General features: G+C 42.6%; 1 protein-coding gene across 2 annotated transcripts in view; it reads left to right on the forward strand.

Annotated features, from left to right (window-relative positions):
• KSR2 (kinase suppressor of ras 2) overlaps positions 1-24,587 on the forward strand; it is a 788,417-nt gene that overhangs the window by 562,190 nt on the left and 201,640 nt on the right. For both annotated transcript variants that reach the window (XM_077292285.1, XM_077292289.1), the window contains exons 7-10: positions 1,902-1,985; positions 12,044-12,111; positions 14,587-14,705; positions 20,628-20,796. In XM_077292285.1, the coding sequence (XP_077148400.1) occupies positions 1,902-1,985; positions 12,044-12,111; positions 14,587-14,705; positions 20,628-20,796 (440 nt within the window). The remainder of the gene's footprint in view (positions 1-1,901; positions 1,986-12,043; positions 12,112-14,586; positions 14,706-20,627; positions 20,797-24,587) is intronic.

Here is a 24,587-nt window from a genome sequence, read left to right on the forward strand (position 1 = left end):
GAGCAATCTCGTCTTCTCCTCTCTCTCGCTCCCTCACTCGTCTCCCAAGAAGGAGGATCTGGCCTGAATTTGAATCCCATTTCAGCAACTGAACTATTAAGATGAGATAAAACTCAGCAAGGATGATAAAAAGAAATCAAATTAACTTGAGGCCTGGCAGTAGTGCAATAAACTCAACACTGTTGAAATGGAAGTATTTTGTATGAGCATTGGAGATAGAGCCCAATCCTTCCTCCCCACCCTGGCATCGATAAGACATTTTCCCACGTGAATATTGGACTAGGTTAATACTTGGTGTATGAAGTTTGATATCAGGCAGACATAATGATGTCCATTCTGCACATTCTGGTAAATCCTTCATGCTGCAAAATTTAAAAGTCATTGTTGGTGGAAAATAAAATCAGGACACCCGCAACTTGATGTTAAAATGAAAATGACAATCAAGTATATCTCTTGGGGAAGTACAAGAGATGCCTACAAAGTGCTAGACTTCACATGCAAACTCCTGATGAAAGTGGAGTTAAAGTCAAAAATGTAAATATAATTCAAATAATTCATATTTCTTCCTTGAACACATCAGCATTAACACAACATACTGACATAAAAACAGAGTGCAATAAAGAAATCTAACCATTCTCCACATTATGCAGCACAATAATTCAGAGCAGATAGCGCTTATTCATACATACCGCTAATGAATGACGAATTAAAGATGTTATTTAACCTTAGAGTCATCCATTCCCAGAAAGAGGTGCACTCTTGTTCTTAGGTTGTGTTTGGTGTTGCTGCTCAGTCTCATTCCCATGAATGGAATTGAGCTTCAATACTAGATGCAGCCTATAGACAAGAGTAGGGAAGGAAGATTCCTTTTTTCTTAAATTTCCTATAGTTTTAATTTTATATATTGTAATCTGACAGCAGCAGGAGGTAGGGACAGAGACCCTGATTCCAGAAATGCGTCACTTAGTTTACTGGGTGCAGAAGTTATGATACAATCACAGTTTTCTCTGCTGCAGATCTAACAGAGCTCAGAATGTTACACTCTGTATAACCCCGTCCACACCACTGATTGGCAGCTTTCTGTATACAGTGTTGGAGGCGTGGTTGGACTAGGATGCACGAGGCCAGTTGTCCTGTAATGATAATCTCCTACTGTTAAAACACTGATTGTATTGAAACAGCAAAACACAGCCTAGTAAGTGACACATCCATGTAATAAGGGTCACTGCTCCTACATTATGGTGCTCTCAGATTCCGTTACCAGATTCCTTGTTACCAGAATTCACATTACAAACTGCATACATTGTTAAAGAAATAACCTAGACCTAATGTGGCTGGTGTACTTACTTTGAAATTCTGCATCAGAATTGCTGTATAATCCTATGTGAATGTTTCCGTTCCTGATACTTTAATGAAAATGAGGTGGACTTGTAAAATGTTTGTCTTAATATTAATCAGGATTTTTTTTTCTAAAAGCACTTTATACCAGCCTCTTCGGGTCTAAGGGATCAAACAATGTGTTTAGTTTGTCCTGTGAAATACTGTAACAAATGCCATTTAAATATTTATTTATCACGCTATTATTTCTTCATAGAGACTTTCACTAGATCTCAAAAATGCAATGATGGGTGAAAGGAAAAAAGTTAAATGCCAGACTGAAGGGCACTTTTATTGACTTTGTTACACTATATTTCTTCTCCTGCAAAATCTTAAAAAGCAGAAACCAAATTAATCTTTATACCTAGCGGAAATGAGAAGGTTTGAAGAACTATTTCTGTGGGTTATGAGGGCCAGAAAATCTTGACTGTAGCCAGCAAAGGGCATCTCTATTAGGGAATGACTAATATATGTAGCCCAGCTTTGTCTCGGGGAGAACGTAATGCACTTTGCTTGTTTCTCAGGTTCTCCACCAAGTACTGGATGTCTCAGACCTGTACTGTCTGCGGGAAAGGGATGCTATTTGGACTCAAATGTAAAAACTGCAAGTATGTGATTCACTTTCTACCACGGCACAATTGTTCAGTGACTCATGTACAATGTATTTAAAGTCTGAGGATGGATAAAATGTGCTTCATTTCAGTGCAGATTATTACTATACAGTCTAATAATATAAATCATTTCCTCCGCTGTCCTACTATTAGCACTCTAAATGAAATGAGCATTTTCACTACAAACGGTACGCTTTATCTCAAATATTGTGTCATTCCACATTTAATGTTTAATTCATCATCCTGTCGATGGTCTCCCTAGGAATTATACCACTTTAGTTTGTCAGCAGACAAATATTTGTTAAAGAAGCATTACCACATTAAATGTGTGTATGTGCAGGTAATGTAGTGTGAGTGTATGAATATACTCGCCTACCGCCTCTCTCAGGTGTCCAGCGCTGTTCTTCTCTGCTTCCGAGTGACATCACCGCAATTGCGACTATAATCCATGCGTGAGCCCAAAGTCTCTTTGACAATGTAAGTCTATGGGGCCTAGTTCTACGCTCCTGAGGCTTACAATGTAAAAGCCACCTCCGTGCCCCGCAGAACACAGCGTAAAGCCAGCGTCACACTTGCCGTATGGAAAATCAGTCCAAATCTCCCTGCTGAGAGTCGCAGGAGTGTAATGCAAGTGCAATCCGATTTCTCACACCTAGCATCCGATTTACATCCGAATGCAGTGCAATTACTATCAGACTAATGCGATTTTAACATGAGCTTTTACTTACAGCAATTCTCTGTCATTTACACATCGTTTTCTAACTAAATATTCAACAAAACAAACACACATATATATATATATATATATATATATACACTCACCGGCCACTTTATTAGGTACACCATGCTAGTAACGGGTTGGACCCCCTTTTGCCTTCAGAACTGCCTCAATTCTTCGTGGCATAGATTCAACAAGGTGCTGGAAGCATTCCTCAGAGATTTTGGTCCATATTGACATGATGGCATCACACAGTTGCCGCAGATTTGTCGGCTGCACATCCCAAAGATGCTCCATACAAGGCAGGATGGATCCATGCTTTCATGTTGTTTACGCCAAATTCTGACCCTACCATCCGAATGTCGCAGCAGAAATCGAGACTCATCAGACCAAGCAACGTTTTTCCAATCTTCTACTGTCCAATTTCGATGAGCTTGTACAAATTGTAGCCTCAGTTTCCTGTTCTTAGCTGAAAGGAGTGGTACCCGGTGTGGTCTTCTGCTGCTGTAGCCCATCTGCCTCAAAGTTCGACGCACTGTGCGTTCAGAGATGCTCTTAGGCCTACCTTGGTTGTAACGGGTGGCGATTTGAGTCACTGTTGCCTTTCTATCAGCTCGAACCAGTCTGCCCATTCTCCTCTGACCTCTGGCATCAACAAGGCATTTCCGCCCACAGAACTGCCGCTCACTGGATTTTTTTTCTTTTTCGGACCATTCTCTGTAAACCCTAGAGATGGTTGTGCGTGAAAATCCCAGTAGATCAGCAGTTTCTGAAATACTCAGACCAGCCCTTCTGGCACCAACAACCATGCCACGTTCAAAGGCACTCAAATCACCTTTCTTCCCCATACTGATGCTCGGTTTGAACTGCAGGAGATTGTCTTGACCATGTCTACATGCCTAAATGCACTGAGTTGCCGCCATGTGATTGGCTGATTAGAAATTAAGTGTTAACAAGAAGTTGGACAGGTGTACCTAATAAAGTGGCCAGTGAGTGTATATATATATATATATATATATATATATATATATATATATATATATATATACTGTGTATACTCGAGTATAAGCCGACCCGAGTATAAGCCGACCCCCCTAATTTTGCCACAAAAAACTGGGAAAACTTATTGACTCGAGTATAAGCCTAGGGTGGAAAATGCAGCAGCTACCGGTGAATTTCAAAATTAAAAATAGATACTCCATACCGTTCATTATGGCCCCATAGATGCTCGACTTAAAGCTGTGCCACATATAATGCTCTGCACCATTCATTATGGCCCCATAGATGCTCCACATAAAGCTGTGCCATATATAATGCTCTGCACAGTTCATTATGGCCCCATAGATGCTCCACATAAAGCTGTGCCACATATAATGCTCTGCACCGTTCATTATGGCCCCATAGATGCTCCACATAAAGCTGTGCCACATATAATGCTCTGCACCGTTCATTATGGCCCCATAGATGCTCCACATAAAGCTGTGCCACATATAATGCTCTGCACCGTTCATTATGGCCCCATAGATGCTCCACATAAAGCTGTGCCATATATAATGCTCTGCACAGTTCATTATGGCCCCATAGATGTTCCATAGAAAGCTGTGCCATATACAATGCTCTGCACCTTTGATTATGGCCCCATAGATAGCTGTGCCATATATAATGCTCTGCACCTTTGATTATGGCCCCATAGATAGCTCTGCCATATATAATGCTCTGCACCTTTGATTATGGCACCATAGATAGCTGTGCCATATATAATGCTCTGCACCTTTGATTATGGCCCCATAGATAGCTGTGCCATATATAATGCTCTGCACCTTTCATTATGGCCCCATAGATAGCTGTGCCATATATAATGCTCTGCACCTTTGACCTTTGATTATGGCCCCATAGATGCTCCACATAAAGCTGTGCCTTATATATAGTGCTCTGCACCGTTGCCCCATAGATGCTCCACATAAAGCTGTGCCTTATATATAGTGCTCTGCACCGTTGCCCCATAGATGCTCCACATAAAGCTGTGCCTTATATATAGTGCTCTGCACCGTTGCCCCATAGATGCTCCACATAAAGCTGTGCCTTATACATAGTGCTCTGCACCGTTGCCCCATAGATACTCCACATAAATCTGTGCCATTGCTGCTGCTTCAATAAAAAAAACAAAACACATACTCACCTCTCTTGCTTGCAGCTCCTCAGCGTCCCGTCCCGACGTCTCTCTGCACTGACTGATCAGGCAGAGGGCGGCGCGCACACTATATGCGTCATCGCGCCCTCTGACCTGCACAGTCAGAACAAGAGGACGCGAAGACTGAGCGGCGCCCGGCGGGTGGAACGAGGGAAGGTAAATATGTAATACTTACCTGCTCCCGGCGTCCCGCTCCTTCCCCCGGACTGCTGGTCTTTGGTGCCGCAGCCTCTTCCTCTGTCAGCGGTCACCGGCACCGCTGATTAGAGAAATGAATTATGCGGCTCCGCCCCTATGGGAGGTGGAGCAGCCTATTCATTTCTCTAATGAGCGGTCCCATGTGACTGCTGAACAGGGGAAGAGCTGCGGCACCGAAGACCGTGGGATGGGCAGGGGGAGCTCCAGGAGCCCCGGAAGCAGGTAAGTATGCCTCAGCGCCCTCTCCCCCTCACCCGCCGACCGTGACTCGAGTATAAGCCGAGGGGGCACTTTCAGCCCAAAAATTTGGGCTGAAAATCTCGGCTTATACTCGAGTATATACGGTATATATATATATATATATATATATATATATATATATATATATATATATATATATATATATATATATATATATATATATACTAGATGGCAGCCCGATTCTAAAGAATCGAGAGTCTAGAATCCATATATACTTTATTTATTCAAATGTAAGAATAATACAATTAATAAATAATAGTAAGAAAGAACAAAAAATGGCTGCACTCACCAGCTCTTGACAATTCTTGACAGTACGGCACATTTCTGATTGGTCGCTCGCGGCAGGCGGCAACCAATCAGAAAAGTGCCGCGCACCACGAAGGCATATATCTTTGTCCACCCTGAGCGGGTGTAGGACGCTGGTGACGTCACTTATCTCCGGACATTATCTCCGGACAAAGCCACGGAAGTTGGCACAAATTGCCGGAAGTAGTATTCTAGGCAATTATATATTAGATTTTAATGTTATCAGTGTTTACCTTTGAACGTTTATATTGTATTGTCCTGTCACCAGCCATGTGTACGATTATCAGCCGAAAGCCTCTCTGGAACCAATAATCACCCCATGTAAAGGTATCTTTATAAGTTAAAGATTCAGAATACTATGACTTTTATCATATCCTGAACAGTCAAGTTTTTTATGAACCGTTAAGGTTTTCTGGTTGAAGTAAAAAAAACTCTGAGTGTTTACAGTTTGAAACCATAAAATGTTGAAAAATTATGTCATTCTTGAGTATATCACTCAATGGTGCTCATAAACGTGTCAAATTTGATCTATAATATACTTTAATATACGTTACTTTAATCTTTAATATACTTAAGAACAGGGCCCCAGACATCACACAGGGGGTCTGAAACACCGCACAGTGGTCCAAAATATCGCTGTGCTCTGCCTGGGGCCCCATATGCTGCCTGGGGCCCCTGTTCTCTGCCTGGGGCCCCATGTTCTGCCTGGGGCCACTGTGCTCTGCCTGGGGCCCCATATGCTGCCTGGGGCCCCTGTGCTCTGCCTGGGGCCCCATGTTCTGCCTGGGGCCACTGTGCTCTGCCTGGGGCCCCATAGGCTGCCTGGGGCCCCTGTGCTCTGCCTGGGACCACTGTGCTCTGCCTGGGGCCCCATATGCTGCCTGGGGCCCCTGTGCTCTGCCTGGGGCCACTGTGCTCTGCCTGGGGCCCCATATGCTGCCTGGGGCCCCTGTGCTCTGCCTGGGGCCCCATATGCTGCCTGGGGCCCCTGTGCTCTGCCTGGGGCCCCTGTGCTCTGCCTGGGGCCCCATGTTCTGCCTGGGGCCCCTGTGCTCTGCCTGGGGCCACTGTGCTCTGCCTGGGGCCCCATAGGCTGCCTGGGGCCACTGTGCTCTGCCTGGGACCACTGTGCTCTGCCTGGGGCCCCATATGCTGCCTGGGGCCCCTGTGCTCTGCCTGGGGCCACTGTGCTCTGCCTAGGGCCCCATATGCTGCCTGGGGCCCCTGTGCTCTGCCTGGGTGTAGGACACTGGTGACGTCAGTTATCTCCGGACATTAGCTCCGGACAAAGCCACGGAAGTTGGCACAAATTGCAGGAAGTAGTATTCTAGGCAATTATATATTATATATATATATATATATATATATATATATATATACAGTACAGACCAAAAGTTTGGACACAACTTCTCATTTAAAGATTTTTCTGTATTTTCATGACTATGAAAATGGTGCATTCACACTGAAGGCATCAAAACTATGAAATAACACATGTGGAATTATATACTTAACAAAAAAGTGTGAAACAACTGAGAATATGTCTTATATTCTATGTTCTTTAAAGTAGCCACCTTTTGCTTTGATGACTGATTTGCACACTCTTGGCATTCTCTTGATGAGCTTCAAGAGGTAGTCACCGGGAATGGTCTTCCAACAATCTTGAAGTAGTTCCCAGAGATGCTTAGCACTTGTTGGCCCTTTTGCCTTCACTCTGCGGTCCAGCTTACCCCAAACCATCTCGATTGGGTTCAGATCTGGTGACTGTGGAGGCCAGGTCATCTGGCGTAGCACTCCATCACTCTCCTTCTTGGTTAAATAGCCCTTACACAGCTGGGAGGTGTGTTTGGGAAAAATAAATGATAGTCCAAGTAAACGCAAACTGGATGGAATAGCATGCTGCTGCAAGATGCTGTGGTAGCCATGCTCGTTCAGTATGCCTTGAATTTTGAATAAATCCCTAACAGAATCACCAGCAAAGCACCCCCACACCATCACACCTCCTCCTCCATGCTTCACGGTGGGAACCAGGCATATAGAGTCCATCTGTTAACCTTTTCTGCATCGCACAAAGACACGGTGGTTGGAACCAAAGATCTCAAATTTGGACTCGTCAGACCAAAGCACAGATTTCCACTGGTCTAATCTCCATTCCTTGTGTTCTTTAGCCCAAGCAAGTCTCTCTGCTTGTTGCCTGTCCTTAGCAGTGGTTTCCTAGCAGCTATTTTACCATGAAGTCCTGCTGCACAAAGTCTCCTCTTAACAGTTGTTGTAGAGATGTGTCTGCTACTAGAACTCTATGTGGCATTGACCTGGTCTCTAATCTGAGCTGCTGATAACCTGCGATTTCTGAGGCTGGTGACTCAGATAAACTTATCCTCAGAAGCAGAGGTGACTCTTGGTCTTCCTTTCCTGGGGCAGTCCTCATGTGAGCCAGTTTCTTGTAGCGCTTGATAGTTTTTGCAACTGCACTTGGGGACACTTTCAAAGTTTTCCTAATTTTTCAGACTGACTGACCTTCATTTCTTAAAGTAATGATGGCCACTTGTTTTTCTTTACTTAGCTGCTTTTTTCTTGCCATAGCACAAATTCTATCAGTCTATTCAGTTGGACTATCAGCTGTGTATCCACCAGACTTCTGCTCAACACAACTGATGGTCCCAACCCCATTTATAAGGCAAGAAATCCCACTTATTAAACCTGACAGGGCACACCTGTGAAGTGAAAACCATTCCCCGTGACTACCTCTTGAAGCTCATCAAGAGAATGCCAAGAGTGTGCAAAGCAGTCATCAAAGCAAAAGGTGGCTACTTTGAAGAACCTAGAATATAAGACATAATTTCAGTTGTTTCACACTTTTGTGCTAAGTATATAATTCCACATGTGTTAATTCATAGTTTTGATGCCTTCAGTGTGAATGCACAATTTTCATAGTCATGAAAATACAGAAAAATCTTTAAATGAGAAGGTGTGTCCAAACTTTTGGTCTGTACTGTATATATACAGTGGGGCAAAAAAGTATTTAGTCATTCAGCAATAGTGCAAGTTCCACCACTTAAAAAGATGAGAGGCGTCTGTAATTTACATCATAGGTAGACCTCAACTATGGGAGACAAACTGAGAAATAAAAATCCAGAAAATCACATTGTCTGTTTTTTTATCATTTTATTTGCATATTATGGTGGAAAATAAGTATTTGGTCAGAAACAAACAATCAAGATTTCTGGCTCTCACAGACCTGTAATTTCTTCTTTAAGAGTCTCCTCTTTCCTCCACTCATTACCTGTAGTAATGGCACCTGTTTAAACTTGTTATCAGTATAAAAAGACTCCTGTGCACACCCTCAAACAGTCTGACTCCAAACTCCACTATGGTGAAGACCAAAGAGCTGTCAAAGGACACCAGAAACAAAATTGTAGCCCTGCACCACGCTGGGAAGACTGAATCTGCAATAGCCAACCAGCTTGGAGTGAAGAAATCAACAGTGGGAGCAATAATTAGAAAATGGAAGACATTCAAGACCACTGATAATCTCCCTCGATCTGGGGCTCCACGCAAAATCCCACCCCGTGGGGTCAGAATGATCACAAGAACGGTGTGCAAAAATCCCAGAACCACGCGGGGGGACCTAGTGAATGAACTGCAGAGAGCTGGGACCAATGTAACAAGGCCTACCATAAGTAACACACTACGCCACCATGGACTCAGATCCTGCAGTGCCAGACGTGTCCCACTGCTTAAGCCAGTACATGTCCGGGCCCGTCTGAAGTTTGCTAGAGAGCATTTGGATGATCCAGAGGAGTTTTGGGAGAATGTCCTATGGTCTGATGAAACCAAACTGGAACTGTTTGGTAGAAACACAACTTGTCGTGTTTGGAGGAAAAAGAATACTGAGTTGCATCCATCAAATACCATACCTACTGTAAAGCATGGTGGTGGAAACATCATGCTTTGGGGCTGTTTCTCTGCAAAGGGGCCAGGACGACTGGTCCGGGTACATGAAAGAATGAATGGGGCCATGTATCGTGAGATTTTGAGTGCAAACCTCCTTCCATCAGCAAGGGCATTGAAGATGAAACGTGGCTGGGTCTTTCAACATGACAATGATCCAAAGCACACCGCCAGGGCAACGAAGGAGTGGCTTCGTAAGAAGCATTTCAAGGTCCTGGAGTGGCCTAGCCAGTCTCCAGATCTCAACCCTATAGAAAACCTTTGGAGGGAGTTGAAAGTCCGTGTTGCCAAGCGAAAAGCCAAAAACATCACTGCTCTAGAGGAGATCTGCATGGAGGAATGGGCCAACATACCAACAACAGTGTGTGGCAACCTTGTGAAGACTTACAGAAAACGTTTGACCTCTGTCATTGCCAACAAAGGATATATTACAAAGTATTGAGATTAAATTTTGTTTCTGACCAAATACTTATTTTCCACCATAATAGGCAAATAAAATGATAAAAAAAACAGACAATGTGATTTTCTGGATTTTTTTTTCTCAGTTTGTCTCCCATAGTTGAGGTCTACCTATGATGTAAATTACAGACGCCTCTCATCTTTTTAAGTGGTGGAACTTGCACTATTGCTGAATGACTAAATACTTTTTTGCCCCACTGTATATATATATATATATATATATATATTTTTTTTTAATACATTTGGGTCATTAACATACAGAGGTGAATTTTCTGAATGCACACAGGTTTATCAGCACACCCTGATGTTTTCAGCAGCACCGCACAGCCATCCCACTATGTGTGGCCTCTTATGTCTTCCTTGTGCCTTTTATTTTCACCTTCACACTTTAGATTTACCAAATAAATCTAATGGCCAAGAACAGTCAGGAGCGCACCACTAAATAACAGGTCTTTTTTCGCTATGAACTGCAGAGACATCAGTCACATGCTTGACTCTGTATTGTATTTGGAAATAACCTTCACAAAGTTCTCATCGGCTCTGACTATAATTCCAACATAAAAATGAAAACGAGTGAAAAATCAATCTTGAAAGCAATATTTGATCACATATACTGCCCAAACCTTAGCACAGTCATATTTACCAAGGGCTGGGCAGGAAAACCCATCCAAACTTAGCAGCATGGAGTGTAATGTCTACTTTATGCATGATTTTCTTTTTTTTTCATGTTATCACATTGCCAGTTGTTAGGCTTAATTACCTTTTAATTAATTTACAATTAGTGTTCATACCATTACCAGTGATCCAAACTCTGAAATAAATAGGGCACTAATAGCACCAAAAAAATCCTCTAGATGCATAAGGGTACAAGAGAATGGGTACAAGGTCCTGTCGAGGTGGTACATGACCCCGGCAAAACGTCATAAATTTAATAAAGAAATGAATCCCAACTTTTGGAGATGCTCCTTGGAGGTGGCTCTCTGCTTTTCTACTTTCTTTCTTCTCTTATTTTATTTAATTTTTTTCCTGGTTGCAAGTACTTTATATATATATGCAAGAGGAGAGGTGGGTGAGTGCGTGCCGGAAGGTGGGCACCCGGGCAGGTGTACGCTCACATGCTCATATACAACACCTTGAGCATGTTGCTGTGCTGCTGGAAACAACGAGACAGGTTGGGACCTTTTATTTTTCTTGTTTCTTGAGACTTGTGGATTTCAGTGCTGGCTGCCGCTGACTGGAAGCAGTGAAAACTTTATTTTGAGGTCTAGTTTTGACTGTAGGCAACATAATTGCTGTAACTTTTTCTTTTCTTTTTTTTTTCTCTCTACCTTTCCTCTCTCTTTTGCCTTGGCTCAACGTCTTTGTAAGTGCTACTGTTCCTGTTTTGTTTTTCTACGATGATCTATAGTGTTGATGTCTATACGCACAACGTTTAATAAAAAGATGTTTAAAAGAAAAAAAGAAAGCAATGAGCAAGTGCAAAGGTGCATAAAAATGCAGGGATCAGGTTTTTCTACTTTTTTGGTGCAGAAAACTCAGGAATATCAGGCACTAATCTGTAGCAGCATGCAGAGGAGACAAATATACTTGACAAACACAGAAAAAAACACATCAACACCTACTTTTTTTAAGCAGCTTTTTTATTTCCAAGAGAGCAGGTTTTGCCTGCAAAAAAAACAAAAACGCCTTGAAAATGCAAAGTGTGAACAAAGCCTTAAAAGTTCTACTTTCATTAAAAAAAAGAAAGATTGACTGAGTTTACAAGCGAATTCTGCAATTTCTTTTATCTCCCATTTTTTTGTGTCTGATAATTTTGTTTTAGGTGAATGGGTGACGCTGATATTCCCTCATTTTACTTTGACTTCACCACTGAAATCAGACTGAGGGCCTCCTGCGGCCATATTAGTTTATTGGATTACAAAGTGATTTATGTGTTATACTAACTAGTTCTTTATGTTCTTTTTTGCTTTATAGGCTGAAGTGCCACAACAAATGCACCAAAGAGGCCCCACCGTGTCATTTATTAATTATACATCGGGGAGGTAGGTGTCCTGTAGGGGCAATGGCTTCACTTGTAAGATTTCAGCAGTCAAGATTTTCATTAGATATTGTTAATATGACCTAAGTGAAATAAAGAGAATTAATTGAGCATTGTGTGTTGTGTCACCAGCAGATTTACTGTACCTTTCTTCCTATTCAGGAGCAATAAGACCATTGTGTTGTGTGCCGAGCAGGTCACTATGTGCGCCGGTGCTAATCTACTGTTATCATGTTAATCTTTCTATGCAACCACAAAAAAAGGGAAAAGGAAACCCCATCTGCCAGAAACTCTTTTTGGAATAAAATGTATTTTATGCCGGTTCTTGTAGTAAAGATATCATAGAATCATAGAATGTTAGAGTTGGAAGGATCTCCGGGGTCATCGCGTGCAACCCCCTGCTCAATGCATGATTCACTAAACCTTCTCAGACGAAGTGCTATCATTCCAATGCAAGAAGTCATAGATATATGTGGACCAAACCTGCTGATTTTGGCACGATCAGCTGTTCATCTAATATGTATAAGGTTGTGCTAACGTCTCTTCATCGGCATATGTTGGAGGAAAGAAGGGTTAGGCATGTTAGGTTTAAAGGGAATCTGTCACCCCAAAAATCGTACATGAGCTGCGGCCACCGGCATCTGTAATGCTGTAGATAAGCCCTTGATGTAACCTGATAGGTAAGAAAAACAGGTTAGGTTATACTCACCCAGGGGCGGTCCAGGTCCGATGGGTGTCGCTGTCCGGTCCGGGGCCTCCCATCTTCTTACGATGATGTCCTCTTCTTGTCTTCACGCCACGGCTCCTGTTGAGGGCAGAGCAAAGTACTGCAGTGCGCAGGAACCGGGCCTCTCTGACCTTTCCTGGCGCCTGCGCACTGCAGTACTTTGCTGACACTCTGATCAGGGTTTGATCAGAGTTTAATTTGCATAATCGGCCTGATTCTCTTGGATAAAAGAATATGCGGCCATCTGCACCTTCCCTTATGGTGTGGTGGACTGGGGTTGAAAGGAACAGCTGTTGACCCTTTTTATCAGTCTGCAAAGTGAATGGCCACCATTGCAAGTATTTTAAAGAAACAGGATGCTGCACCAGTCATATGTGATGGTCTTCAGAGATAATAAACAGTAAAGTCACATTACAGGAAAAATAAGCAATACAATCTGTGCACAGGTGACGCAGCCCCCACCACAACTTTCTGTGTACATTATATATGTACAGTAAGCTGCTAATCAGTGCTGGTTGGACTAGGGGGCAAGTGGGCAGCTAGTCCGGCAATGATAATCTCTTGCTGATAAATCACTGATCGTACTGATACTAAAACAAACAGCCTAGTAAGTTATATATCACTGAAATCAGTGTTTCAGCCACTATTTCTTGCCGCCTTCAGATTACAAAGCAAAAACTTGCTGACAGATTCCCTTTGAAGACTAAAGGCCCCGTCTCACTAAGCGATTTACCAACGATCACGACCAGCGATACGACCTGGCCGTGATCGTTGGTAAGTCGTTGTGTGGTCGCTGGGGAGCTGTCACACAGACAGCTCTCTCCAGCGACCAACGATCAGGGGAACGACTTCGGCATCGTTGAAACTGTCTTCAACGATGTCGAAGTCCTCCTGCAGCACCCGGGTAACCAGGGTAAACATCGGGTTACTAAGCGCAGGGCCGCGCTTAGTAACCCGATGTTTACCCTGGTTACCAAAAAAAACAAACAGTACATACTCGCCTTTCGGTGTCCAGGTCCCTTGCCGTCTGCTTCCTGCTCTGACTGAGTGCCGCCGTACAGTGAGAGCAGAGCGCAGCGGTGACGTCACTGCTGTGCTCTCACTTCTCACTGTACGGCCGGCAGTCAGTGAGAGCAGGAAGCAGACGGCAAGGGACCTGACGGACATCAGAAGGCGAGTATGTATTGTTTTTTTTTTTTTTACATTTACGCTGGTAACCAGGGTAAACATCGGGTTACTAAGCGCGGCCCTGCGCTTAGTAACCCGATGTTTACCCTGGTTACCAGTGAAGACATCGCTGGATCGGTGTCACACACACCGATTCAGCGATGTCAGCGGGGCCTCAACGACCAAAAAAAGGTCCAGGCCATTCCGACACGACCAGCGATCTCACAGAAGGGGCCTGATCGCTGGTACGTGTCACACATAGCGAGATCGCTACTGAGGTCGCTGTTGCGTCACAAAACTTGTGACTCAGCAGCGATCTCGCTATGTGAGACGGGGCCTTTAATGTCCTAGCATTCCCACTTCAGTAAATTCTGTTAGCCTTGAAGAACACCATTACCCACTGTAGATATAGTGTAACTTGTGGAGTATCGTACACTTGTTTGTATAGGATGTGATGCTGTGATGGAAGGGGAAAATCTGGCAAATGCAGCATATTTATTGGTTACTTCTAAACCATTTTAAAAAAAATCTACGCTCTTAAGGTTGATTATTGTAATACTAACAGGAGATTTATTTTCATTTTAGCACGACTAGTTAGGACTGAATCCGTTCCATGCGACATCAACAATCCTTTAAGAAAACCTCCGCGGTACTCAGACCTCCATGTCAGCCAAACCCTTCCTAAAACCAACAAGATTAACAAGGTAAGTCCCCATTGGTCAGAGCGGCTGAATAAGCGGCTTATCTGCGTGTTATCTGTCCAGGATGGGATGAGCGGACTAGAGAAAGAAGCGAACAGAACAGTGCCATACATGCATTCTGTACGGGCCGCGTAAATAATCGTGGTGAAATTCAGCAGCTCCTTTTACGACATGTCGTCTGGTTTAATACCAGCATACAATCCTCTCATTCTGGATCAGTTGGAGGATTGTTATAAGGGGCTGAATGTAGGAAGCCATGTTCATCAAATCTCATTTATTAATGTTGTCAGCATCAATAGCCGAGACATATGGATATACGTAGCGGAGAATTCACAGGCCTGGCATGGAGGATAATACATTTGTACAGATGGATGATAGAGTCAGGGACAAATGATAAATACACACGTCTACACTACCCAACAGATAACAGGAAACGCAGACCTGATTGCATTACATTGATTTGTTTTATGCCAGTCATTACAATTACAGCCTGTTCTTCTCATTTATATCGTAACTCTGGCTTACTCCTAGATCGGAAACCTTGAACTTCCCATTGCCTTCAGTTGTATTGCTGGTCATGTCAGAGTGTTGTTTCTTTGGGATATTGACTCCACTATTCTATGGCCTTACTTTCCGCATCTGTTGGACCCTTGGTATAAAAGATACAAAAAATATATAGTGCTAGCATAGACATGGCCACACACGTATCGTTACAGACAATAGATCACACAGGCGAGCATTGAGCACCAGTGTACAATATACTCATTGATTACTAAGAACATCGGATTGCCTTTTCTATTCACTTCTTGTACTGCAGTCTAGTTTAATCTACATTTAAAGGGATTCATGCAGCATTATTTGCACCCCCTATTTATTATACTGATGGCTGGACCTTACAGGACAAGCACTTTTATTTATTCATTTTGTGCACCCCCATTTCTTCATAGACTGTAAGCTTGTGAGCAGGACCCTCACTCCTCATGGTATGCGTTGATTGATGCGTTAATGTCATATCCTGTTTATGCATTACCCCTCTAAATTGTAAAGTGCTGCGGAATATGTTGGCGCTACAGAAATGAATGCTTTTACTATTATTTTAAAGGGATGGTAACACATTTTTGAATGTTCTCTTATCCATAGGAAAGGATATGACTTCCCAATCACGGGGGGGGGGGGTGGTAACTGCTCGTACCTCAATCGATCCTGAGAACCAAAACTCTGAAGAGACCCCCTTGTGAATGGAGTGGCTGTCAATCATGCGCACGTCTTCTGATTTCATTCTTAGTGGTACTGCCAGAGAAAGCCAAGCGCAGCGTTCGCTGGTCTTCAGCACCCCCATTAATGGAACGGAGTTGCACATGGATGACCACCACTCCATTCACATGGGGGTTGCTTCACACCCCTGGTTCTCAGGATCGATAGGGGTACCAGTGGATGGGGCATGATTAACAATTTTGGTACAACCACTTTCAGAGGGTGAAGGGGAATTCATGCTACAGAAACCTCTATGATTAAAGGGAACTTGACAGGTTCCTTGATGGTCACTGTATTGGTCTGGATGGGGATTTGGGTATTCTCATAAGGTTTTTTATGTGGAACATTATTGTTCCTATCTTGTAATAATTAACTTTTGCAGTTTTTGGTATGCAAATGAGGCATGACTAATATGCAAATGAGCCAGGATTAATCTGGCACTGTCTCTTCCCCTAGACTAGCCCTGCCTTTGAGTTTCTCCCTAGGCTTGATTTGAGTTGTGCCTGCAGGCTGTCAGTCATGTGCAGGGAGGTGTGAATAGAGGATCTGAGGCAGGACTAGTCCAGGGAAAGAGACCCAGACTAGTCCTGCCTCATTGTCATAGGTGACAATGCAAGATGAACGTTCATTTCTGCAAAATAGGATCGTTAGTGAGCAAAACACCTCATGAAAATAAACAAATCCGTATCTGTGCCAGTATAACAGCAGTTTCGGACAGTCAGAGAACTTGACAAGTTCTGTTTTTGAAAAAGTTAGGTGACAACCAGTATGCCAATGGTGGGCACCCTGTTTTGCCTGAGAAATGAGACTGTGCAATATTTACAATGATATAGAATAGAATTATGGACAATTTTAGGCAGAGAAGTAATTAAGAAGTTACAATTATTGGAACAAATATTTCATTATTATTTTTTTTGGGGGGTGGGGGTGTTTAGCAGGATGTTGATGTTTATTATATCTTTAAATATGTTTTCTCCTGAACACTAGGTCCCTACTGTAAATTTTCCTCTTTTTTTCCCTCCCTTTTGAGATTATGATATCAATGTAGAAAATGCAGTGCCCCAAGCAGACAGCTTAAGCAATAAAACGTAATAAAATGGTGAAATGTTTGGGATAAACATAACACTAAACTTGGATTGAACAGACAGACCAGAAATAACTGTGACGCGTGAACGAGAGAGCAAAATGGCAATTTTATCTGAGATTAGTCCATGGGTTCCTGTTTACGTCTTCAGACATGTATGTTTCCGTAACATCCATGAATAATTTGTTTGGGCGAATCTAGACAATGACAGATATTTCCAAAGGTGCGGTGCTTTATTTTCTTTTTAGAACAAAAGGCTTTATATATAGAACTGAGTCGAGGCATTTACATGAAAAAAATTGAGTAATGCGTTAGTAAGTTACCGTGCAAAGATCGTTTCCTCATTTTACTTGAAATATATTGGGCGTATAATAGAAAATGACAGTCCTCCGACCAAGATCTGCATAGTGATGCATGTAACCTATATGATACATTCAGATGTAAATACTTCTTTACCACAGAGCTTACACTCGAGTGACAGCTCCCAATATAATGTCAATTAGAAGAATATATAGTGTATAAATATATTATATATTATTGAAGCTTTGTTATATTATCTTATCCTGATTTCTTGTGTATTGACTTTAATGTTATAAGGCGATTCATTGATTAACGTCACAAGGTTCTTGATGAATGCTCTGAAGATCACAGGGGAAGCATGGTGGAGTTACGGGAGCAGTGGGCGAGTGACGGAGGGGTTATGCTGAGGGCACGATGTTCACTTGTTCCTTTGTAGAAGTGACTGGATGGCTGCGGAGCCATCTGCTTCCAGCCTCTTCCAGATGGTATGTAGAGATTTTAGGCATTGTGTCTTTACATATAAATAAAATAAGATAAGAACAAAACAAATAAACCCTGGTGAGGAGGAGGACTGAGAAACTGTGTGGGAAAAAAAATCAGGCTGAGTGATAGCAAAAAATCAACTTGTACCTTTCGCAATCCAGACTTATCTTACAGTCATTCCCACAGAACATGTGGGCTATGTTGGGTTTTGACAATGCCTTTCACCAAGTCACTAAAAATTGCTGCCGTACAGGGGATATCCGGGACTTCACAAAAAAAAAAAAATGTACCTAAGCACTAAATTTCAGGTAATGGCATCTTACCTGGCCGCACAGCGCCATTCTCCCCAGCACAGAGTGGTCCGCTCTGTAAACTGGCGGGACTTTCGAGGTCATTCTTATTGACAGCACAATCCCATCGCCTAACTGGGGGAGCCAGGTGTCAATCAGAGTGACCACGGAAGTCCCAGCCCGTCGCGTCAGCAGAGGCAGCTGAATCCCCAGCAGGAGCAGTATGTGACTGCTGTGTGCTGGGAAAGAACGGCGCCGTGCACAACTGGCAGGTAAGTTGCAATTACCTCTCTGGTAGTGCTTAAGTACATTTTTTGTTTTTTAGAGAGTCCTGGATACCCCCTTTAACTCATTGACTTCACTTGTACTTCGCTTGTTGTATTTTACGAGGGATCATGACTGTTGCCCATTCTAACATACCTTCATAACCACTGAAGCCCCAAAATTCATATAAAACTTCATTATTCTTTTGCACCTCCATGTAACACCTACAGGAGTCCAGGCAGTTAAGATATAGGGATTTGCTGGACAGTGTTTTCATGCGTTATAGTTATTGATTTCTTTACTCTAAATAATCCAGTAATGTTTATATAAGGGAAAAGATCAGATTGATCCGCAGAGGATCAACTTTTAGTCAAATTTCCTGAAATTTGCAGTTCTACGCAAACTTAAACACTTTGAGATGCGTTTTGAACGGATCACAAAAAAAAGTAATCTAGCACTATTTCCTACTTTTCATTAGAGAACGGGCTAATGACGTTTTGCGTGGTAGCGCCCTACTACCCTACAGCTCTGACATCACATGGTCACATGATCTATCCCGAGAGGATTATGATACCTTGTTCGGTGGTGGCCAGTACGTGGTTTATCAGTAGAGCAGAGGAGGGCACAGGACTGGCAGTTTGTACAGCAGACTTGTATTCCATCCTCAGAATCATCGGGAACCTGGGCTATGCGGATCATATTAAAGCAAAATCTCTCTCGAACCCTATGCAATTGCAAACTTTCCAGTGACTCAATTCCTGGCAAATTTATTTCATTTGCATCAAATTTTGAGGGAGATTTCAGAAGAGACTTTGAATTTCAAATGATCTGGTCATCTCTATTAAAGAGCCCAAATGTTTCTGAGTTTAGTAACGCAAACGGAGTATAGGTATAATCTGTGGTGAATACTGGTGACAATTTGTTAATTACTGTGAGAAATTTGTCAAACAACTCCTTAGGGCTGTCCCACACGTCCAGATAATTCCGGTACCGGAATAAATCGGTACCGGAGTTATCCGTGTCCGTGTGCCTGGGAACTCACGTAGGCCATACGTGCGGCACACGTGTGCCGCCCGTATGGCGAGTGGGTACCACACGGAGCGTGTGGTACCCACGCGTGTGGTACCCTGCATCGTGCTGAAGCCGCAATTCATATGTTCCCTGCAGCAGCGTTTGCTGCAGAGAAAATAAGAATAATAGTGTTTAAAATAAAGATCTATGTGTCCGCCGCCCTCCCACCCCCTGTGCGCCCCCCCGCTGTTCTGAAAATACTCACCCGCCTCCCTCGCTGCTTCCTGGTCGGGCCGCGGCTTCTAGTGTATGCGGTCACGTGGGGCCGATCATTTACAGTCATGAATATGTGGCTCCACCTCCCATAGGGGCGGAGCCGACTATTCATGATTGTAAATAAGCGGCCCCACGTGACCGCATACAGTAGGAGGCGCGGGGCAGAGAGGAAGGAGTGACAGCCAACGAGGGAGCGGGTGAGTATTTTCAGGACAGCGGGGGGGCGCACAGGGGGTGGGGGGGCGGCAGACACATAGATCTTTATTTTAAACACTATTATTCATATTTTCTCTGCAGCAAACGCTGCTGCAGGGAACATATGAATCGCGGCTTCAGCACCATGTGGGGGGGACAGCGCTTACTGTAGCGCTGTCTCCTGCACGCACACGGACCCCAGACGGAGAACGTCCGTGTGAGGTCCGTGTTTTACACGGACCCATTGACTCTATTGGGTCCGTGTAATACGTGCGCTCCCACGAACACTGACATGTCTCCGTGTTTGGCACACGGAGACACGGTCCACAAAAAATCAATGACATCTGAACAGATGCATTGATTTTTATGGGTCTACGTGTGTCAGTGTCTCCGGTACGTGAGGAAACTGTCACCTCACGTACCGGAGCCACTGACGTGTGAAACCGGCCTTATATCTAAGCTTCCCAATGTCTATGAGTGCAAAAAAAGCTTGATTAGGGTCCTGTTAACCACAAGCCCAACAGAATTTTCAGGATGGAAATGGAAATAGTGGTATTAGACCACACTATGTCCTATACAGATCAATAAATACCTATGATCCTTCCTGACTTTGCTGGTGTGTATTTATTACAGTACTGTGATGATGACTACGCGGTCATGTTAGCCTATACTTATACATCTATGAAGATAAGTTTTGTCCAATGTGTCACTGTGTGTCTGCTCTCCTCTCATCTGCTTCCCAATGTGTTATCTCTTTTGTTTTCCCAGGACCACATTCCAGTGCCCTACCAGCCAGATTCCAGCAGCAACCCTTCCTCTACGACATCCTCCACACCGTCCTCACCTGCTCCTCCGCTTCCCCCCAGCGCCACCCCACCCTCTCCTCTCCACCCTTCCCCACAATGCACCCGCCAGCAGAAGCCGTTCAACTTATCAGGTACCAAAGCCCCCCGGGACAGACAAAGAGCTTCAGAACCTAATTCTGTGCTATATTACGGACACAGGAAAGGTTACATTAGTTATGTCACATATGGAGGGGGTTCTGGTGTTCTCAGTAAATATCAATAAACGTTGGCTGGAGCATTGGAGGGCAGATTGTCTTTATAGAACCCTATAGGTTGCTCTATGGACATAATACCTACATAATGATGTATGCATGTATCCCGCATATCCTTCTCACAGCTCAGCCTGTATATATGACTATTAGACCTTTTGGTTTATAGCAATAAAACTAAGAGTCCCCCAATAACCAACAGATTACCAGCTAGTCTGCTTGTATATGTCTGGTGATACTTTGTAAAACTTAAGGCTACTTTAATATTGGTGATTATTAGCCTTTACATTTATGTATTGTATTATTTTTTAAAATGTTATCAAATATCTCTATTTGCCAACGATTGTATTATTATTATTATCATCATCATCATCAAGATTGTGAAAATATAATAATATCTGACATATTGATAAATTAGTAGATCTTACCTTATTGTGACTCCTGTACATTTAGTATCCCGCTTCATAATGCAGGAAATAGTCAATATGTCAGGTCAAATCTTCAATGTGAGCAGCTCAGGTGCCGAAATAACAACTAACTGGACCAAGCTCATATCAGTCAAAAATGTGGGTGACTTGTGCATTTCTATTGAGCTGTCAGGTTAGATGCTCTTCACATTAGTGTTGGAGGCTCTTTGGTCATTGTCTAAATTTGTCAAATTTAATGAGACGCACTGGGGAGGGACAGAAGTACACACAAAATAGGGCAATACCACCTGGTAAAGGATAAGTATAAGCGATGGCAGCGTGCGCCTGTCGGTATCTTGTACAGGTACCACTCCTATAGAAGCGAAGAAAGCCGCTGCTGCTCCATGGCTGAAGGAAATGGTTCTTCCAGATGTATAAGGGCAAAAATGGAAACTGTCATGTTTAGATGGGCTGTGCTGAGGGAATGAAGAGTCTTGGTATTCCAAATTAGTTTTTATGAACACAAACGCTTTTCTGTGCCGGACCATCGCCTTTGTCAAGGTATAAAACCCAAGTGTGCAAGGTACAGCAACTGGTTTCTATACCTTGAGAAAGGCACTGGTCTGGCGTAGAAAAGTGTTGGTATTAATAAAAACTGATTTGGAACATGAAGACTCTTCATTCCCACAGCAGAGCCCGCCCAAATGTGACAGTTTCCGTTTTTGCCAAATTTAATGACAAGAAATAGTCACTCTGAAATTTACTGATTTATATTACTAATTGTAACTAATACACATTGGAAATAAGGAGTTTATTTTTAGTAATATTCATTGATTTCATATTTTTATAGTAACATTTGATGTGGCCAGCAATCCAAGGTATTATTGCTACACTTAATAACCTTTCAGCCAGTTATTCAATATTTCGTCTGTGAATTTCTGTTGCCAAAGTTTTGCAGTGTAAAAAATAGTTATAATTTATATTCTCCTTCTTAAGTCTTTTTAAGATTATTTTTTCCCCCAACATTACCTTCCAGCCTAATTCCTGATCTTACTGTGAAAGCCTGCATTCTGCAATTATAGTAATTAAATTAGGCACTGTGCATATAGGACACTGCTGGATAACTAGGTAGCACTAGGTGCTCATAGAAGGTTTATTTCTGAGTCGACTGATTTTGTTAGAAACCCTGCGACTGAGAATGTGTAAAAAAAAAAAGTAAAAACCTGTTTTAAGAAAGTCATTCAACTTTTTATGTAGATTTTATCTATTTATAAACGTAATGGCACATTTCACCTTAAAGATAACCTGACTGATGATACATGCTGTGTGATCCACGGACACTGCAGCGTTTCAGAGTCAAACGTACCTGGCTAAGATCATTCAGCCACCGCCTGATAGATTCTGCCCACAGATTGAGCAAGATTCATCAGCTGTCAGGTTCTCTTTAATAAATGTACTGTGGCTATTCGACACATAGTGAATGGAAGATAAACCTGGAGTAATGCTTTAGTAGATATAGGACTAAATGGGGTTAGTCGGCCATGACAGGTTGGTTATGAGCAGCTGAATGACCGCTTACCATATTTCCATCCCTGGTTGTGGTTCACTTTGTAAAATGAGACTTGTATGTCTCACATATGTCTGTGTGTGTGGAGGTGTGCAGATCTCCTGGACTGAGTACCTTTGCTAAAGGACTAAGAAGCTGGACTCCAAGCCAGGTGGGCTAACCACCACTATTGTATGGAATGTTTGCTTTATGATGTGATTTAATAAATAAATGAGCCGGACTTTAAATAGAAACAGTTCCTGTGATACCTCTGATCACCCCTAACTGAGTAGCAGTGTTACAAATATCAAATAGGCAAACATGATGTTACTGATTCTTCAGCTTCATAAATACTATTTCCCAGTGTAAGATCTGAGTTGTAGGGGTTGACAAATTGCAACACTGAATACTTTTCACAACCCTATCTGTAATTATGAATCTATCTACAGTACTTAAAGGGCTGTTCCCACAATGGCATTTAAAAAAAACAAAAAAAAACACAGAATTTCCATGACTATCGTTAATTTACAGTACAAGCCAAAGATAAAGCCTCTGCCTTTTTGTCATTTTTCATCCCCTTCTGCCCCTTTATACATTCAGCCTCACAGAACTGAATGAGTGGTTCTCTTTTTATCTGCTAAAACTAAAATCTCCAGGAGCACCCTGCTTCTTCTCAGTGCTGCAGGCCCCTCAATTTGCTGTCTTGTATGACTCCTTATAGAAGTACTTAGAGGTCAATATAGACAATTTTTTTTTTATTAGTTTTATTTATGTGGAAGAGGTGACTTTTTTTATTTAGTGACTGTGACACACTCATCTGAGTTGTGCTATAATCAGGCTGTCAAATGTTTTCATTAGGCCCCAGTCACACATTCAGTACTTGGTCAGTATTTTACATCAGTATTTGTAAGCCAAGGAGTGAAACAGTCAGAGGAAAAATATAATAGAAATGTGCATTTTTCATCCACTCCTGGTTTTGGCTTACAATTATTGATGTAAAATACGCGTGAGACAGAATGACGGATAGATGAGGGGTATTATTGTTTTTAATTTTTGTTTTATTACAGAAGATGAGGGCTTCGGTGGAATAGGCGTTACGTGTGTATTACTGTGTTTGCTATTTTTAAATAAAAAAGTAAGTGTGTTTTTTTATATTTCTAATAAAATAGTTTATTCTGGCTTTGTGTTTATTTACCATACAACTATAGCAATTGTAATAGATATGTTTTATAAACGCCACTCTATTACTAATCCATGGGCCTGATGTCACCGGACAATACAAATATGACATCAAACCCACCAATATTAACTCCACTAGCCACCGCTACATGGCAAGTGGGAAGAGGCGGGCAAAGCTCCAGAATTGGCACAGCTAATAGATGTGCCTTTTCTGGGTGGCTGCGGGCTGCTATTTTTAGGCTGGGGGGCCAATATCCATGGCCCCTTACCAGCCTGAGAATACCAGCCCCAAGCTGTTTGCTTTAGCAAGGCTTGTTGTTAAAATGTGGGGGACCCCATGCAGTTTTTTAAAATTATTTCTTTAAATAATTAAAAAATATGGTGTGGGGACCGCTCTATTTTTGATAATCAGCCTTGCTGAAGCTGACAGCTGAGGGTTGCAGCCTCCAGCTCTGAGTTTTTCCTGGCTGGTTATAAAAAAAATGGGAAAACACACCATTTTGTTTTTTTTTATTATTTATTTACAGCCCAGAATCCGGCTA

The sequence above is a fragment of the Ranitomeya variabilis genome, chromosome 1 (genome assembly GCF_051348905.1).
Source record: "Ranitomeya variabilis isolate aRanVar5 chromosome 1, aRanVar5.hap1, whole genome shotgun sequence".
NCBI classification, from domain to species: Eukaryota; Metazoa; Chordata; class Amphibia; order Anura; family Dendrobatidae; genus Ranitomeya; species Ranitomeya variabilis.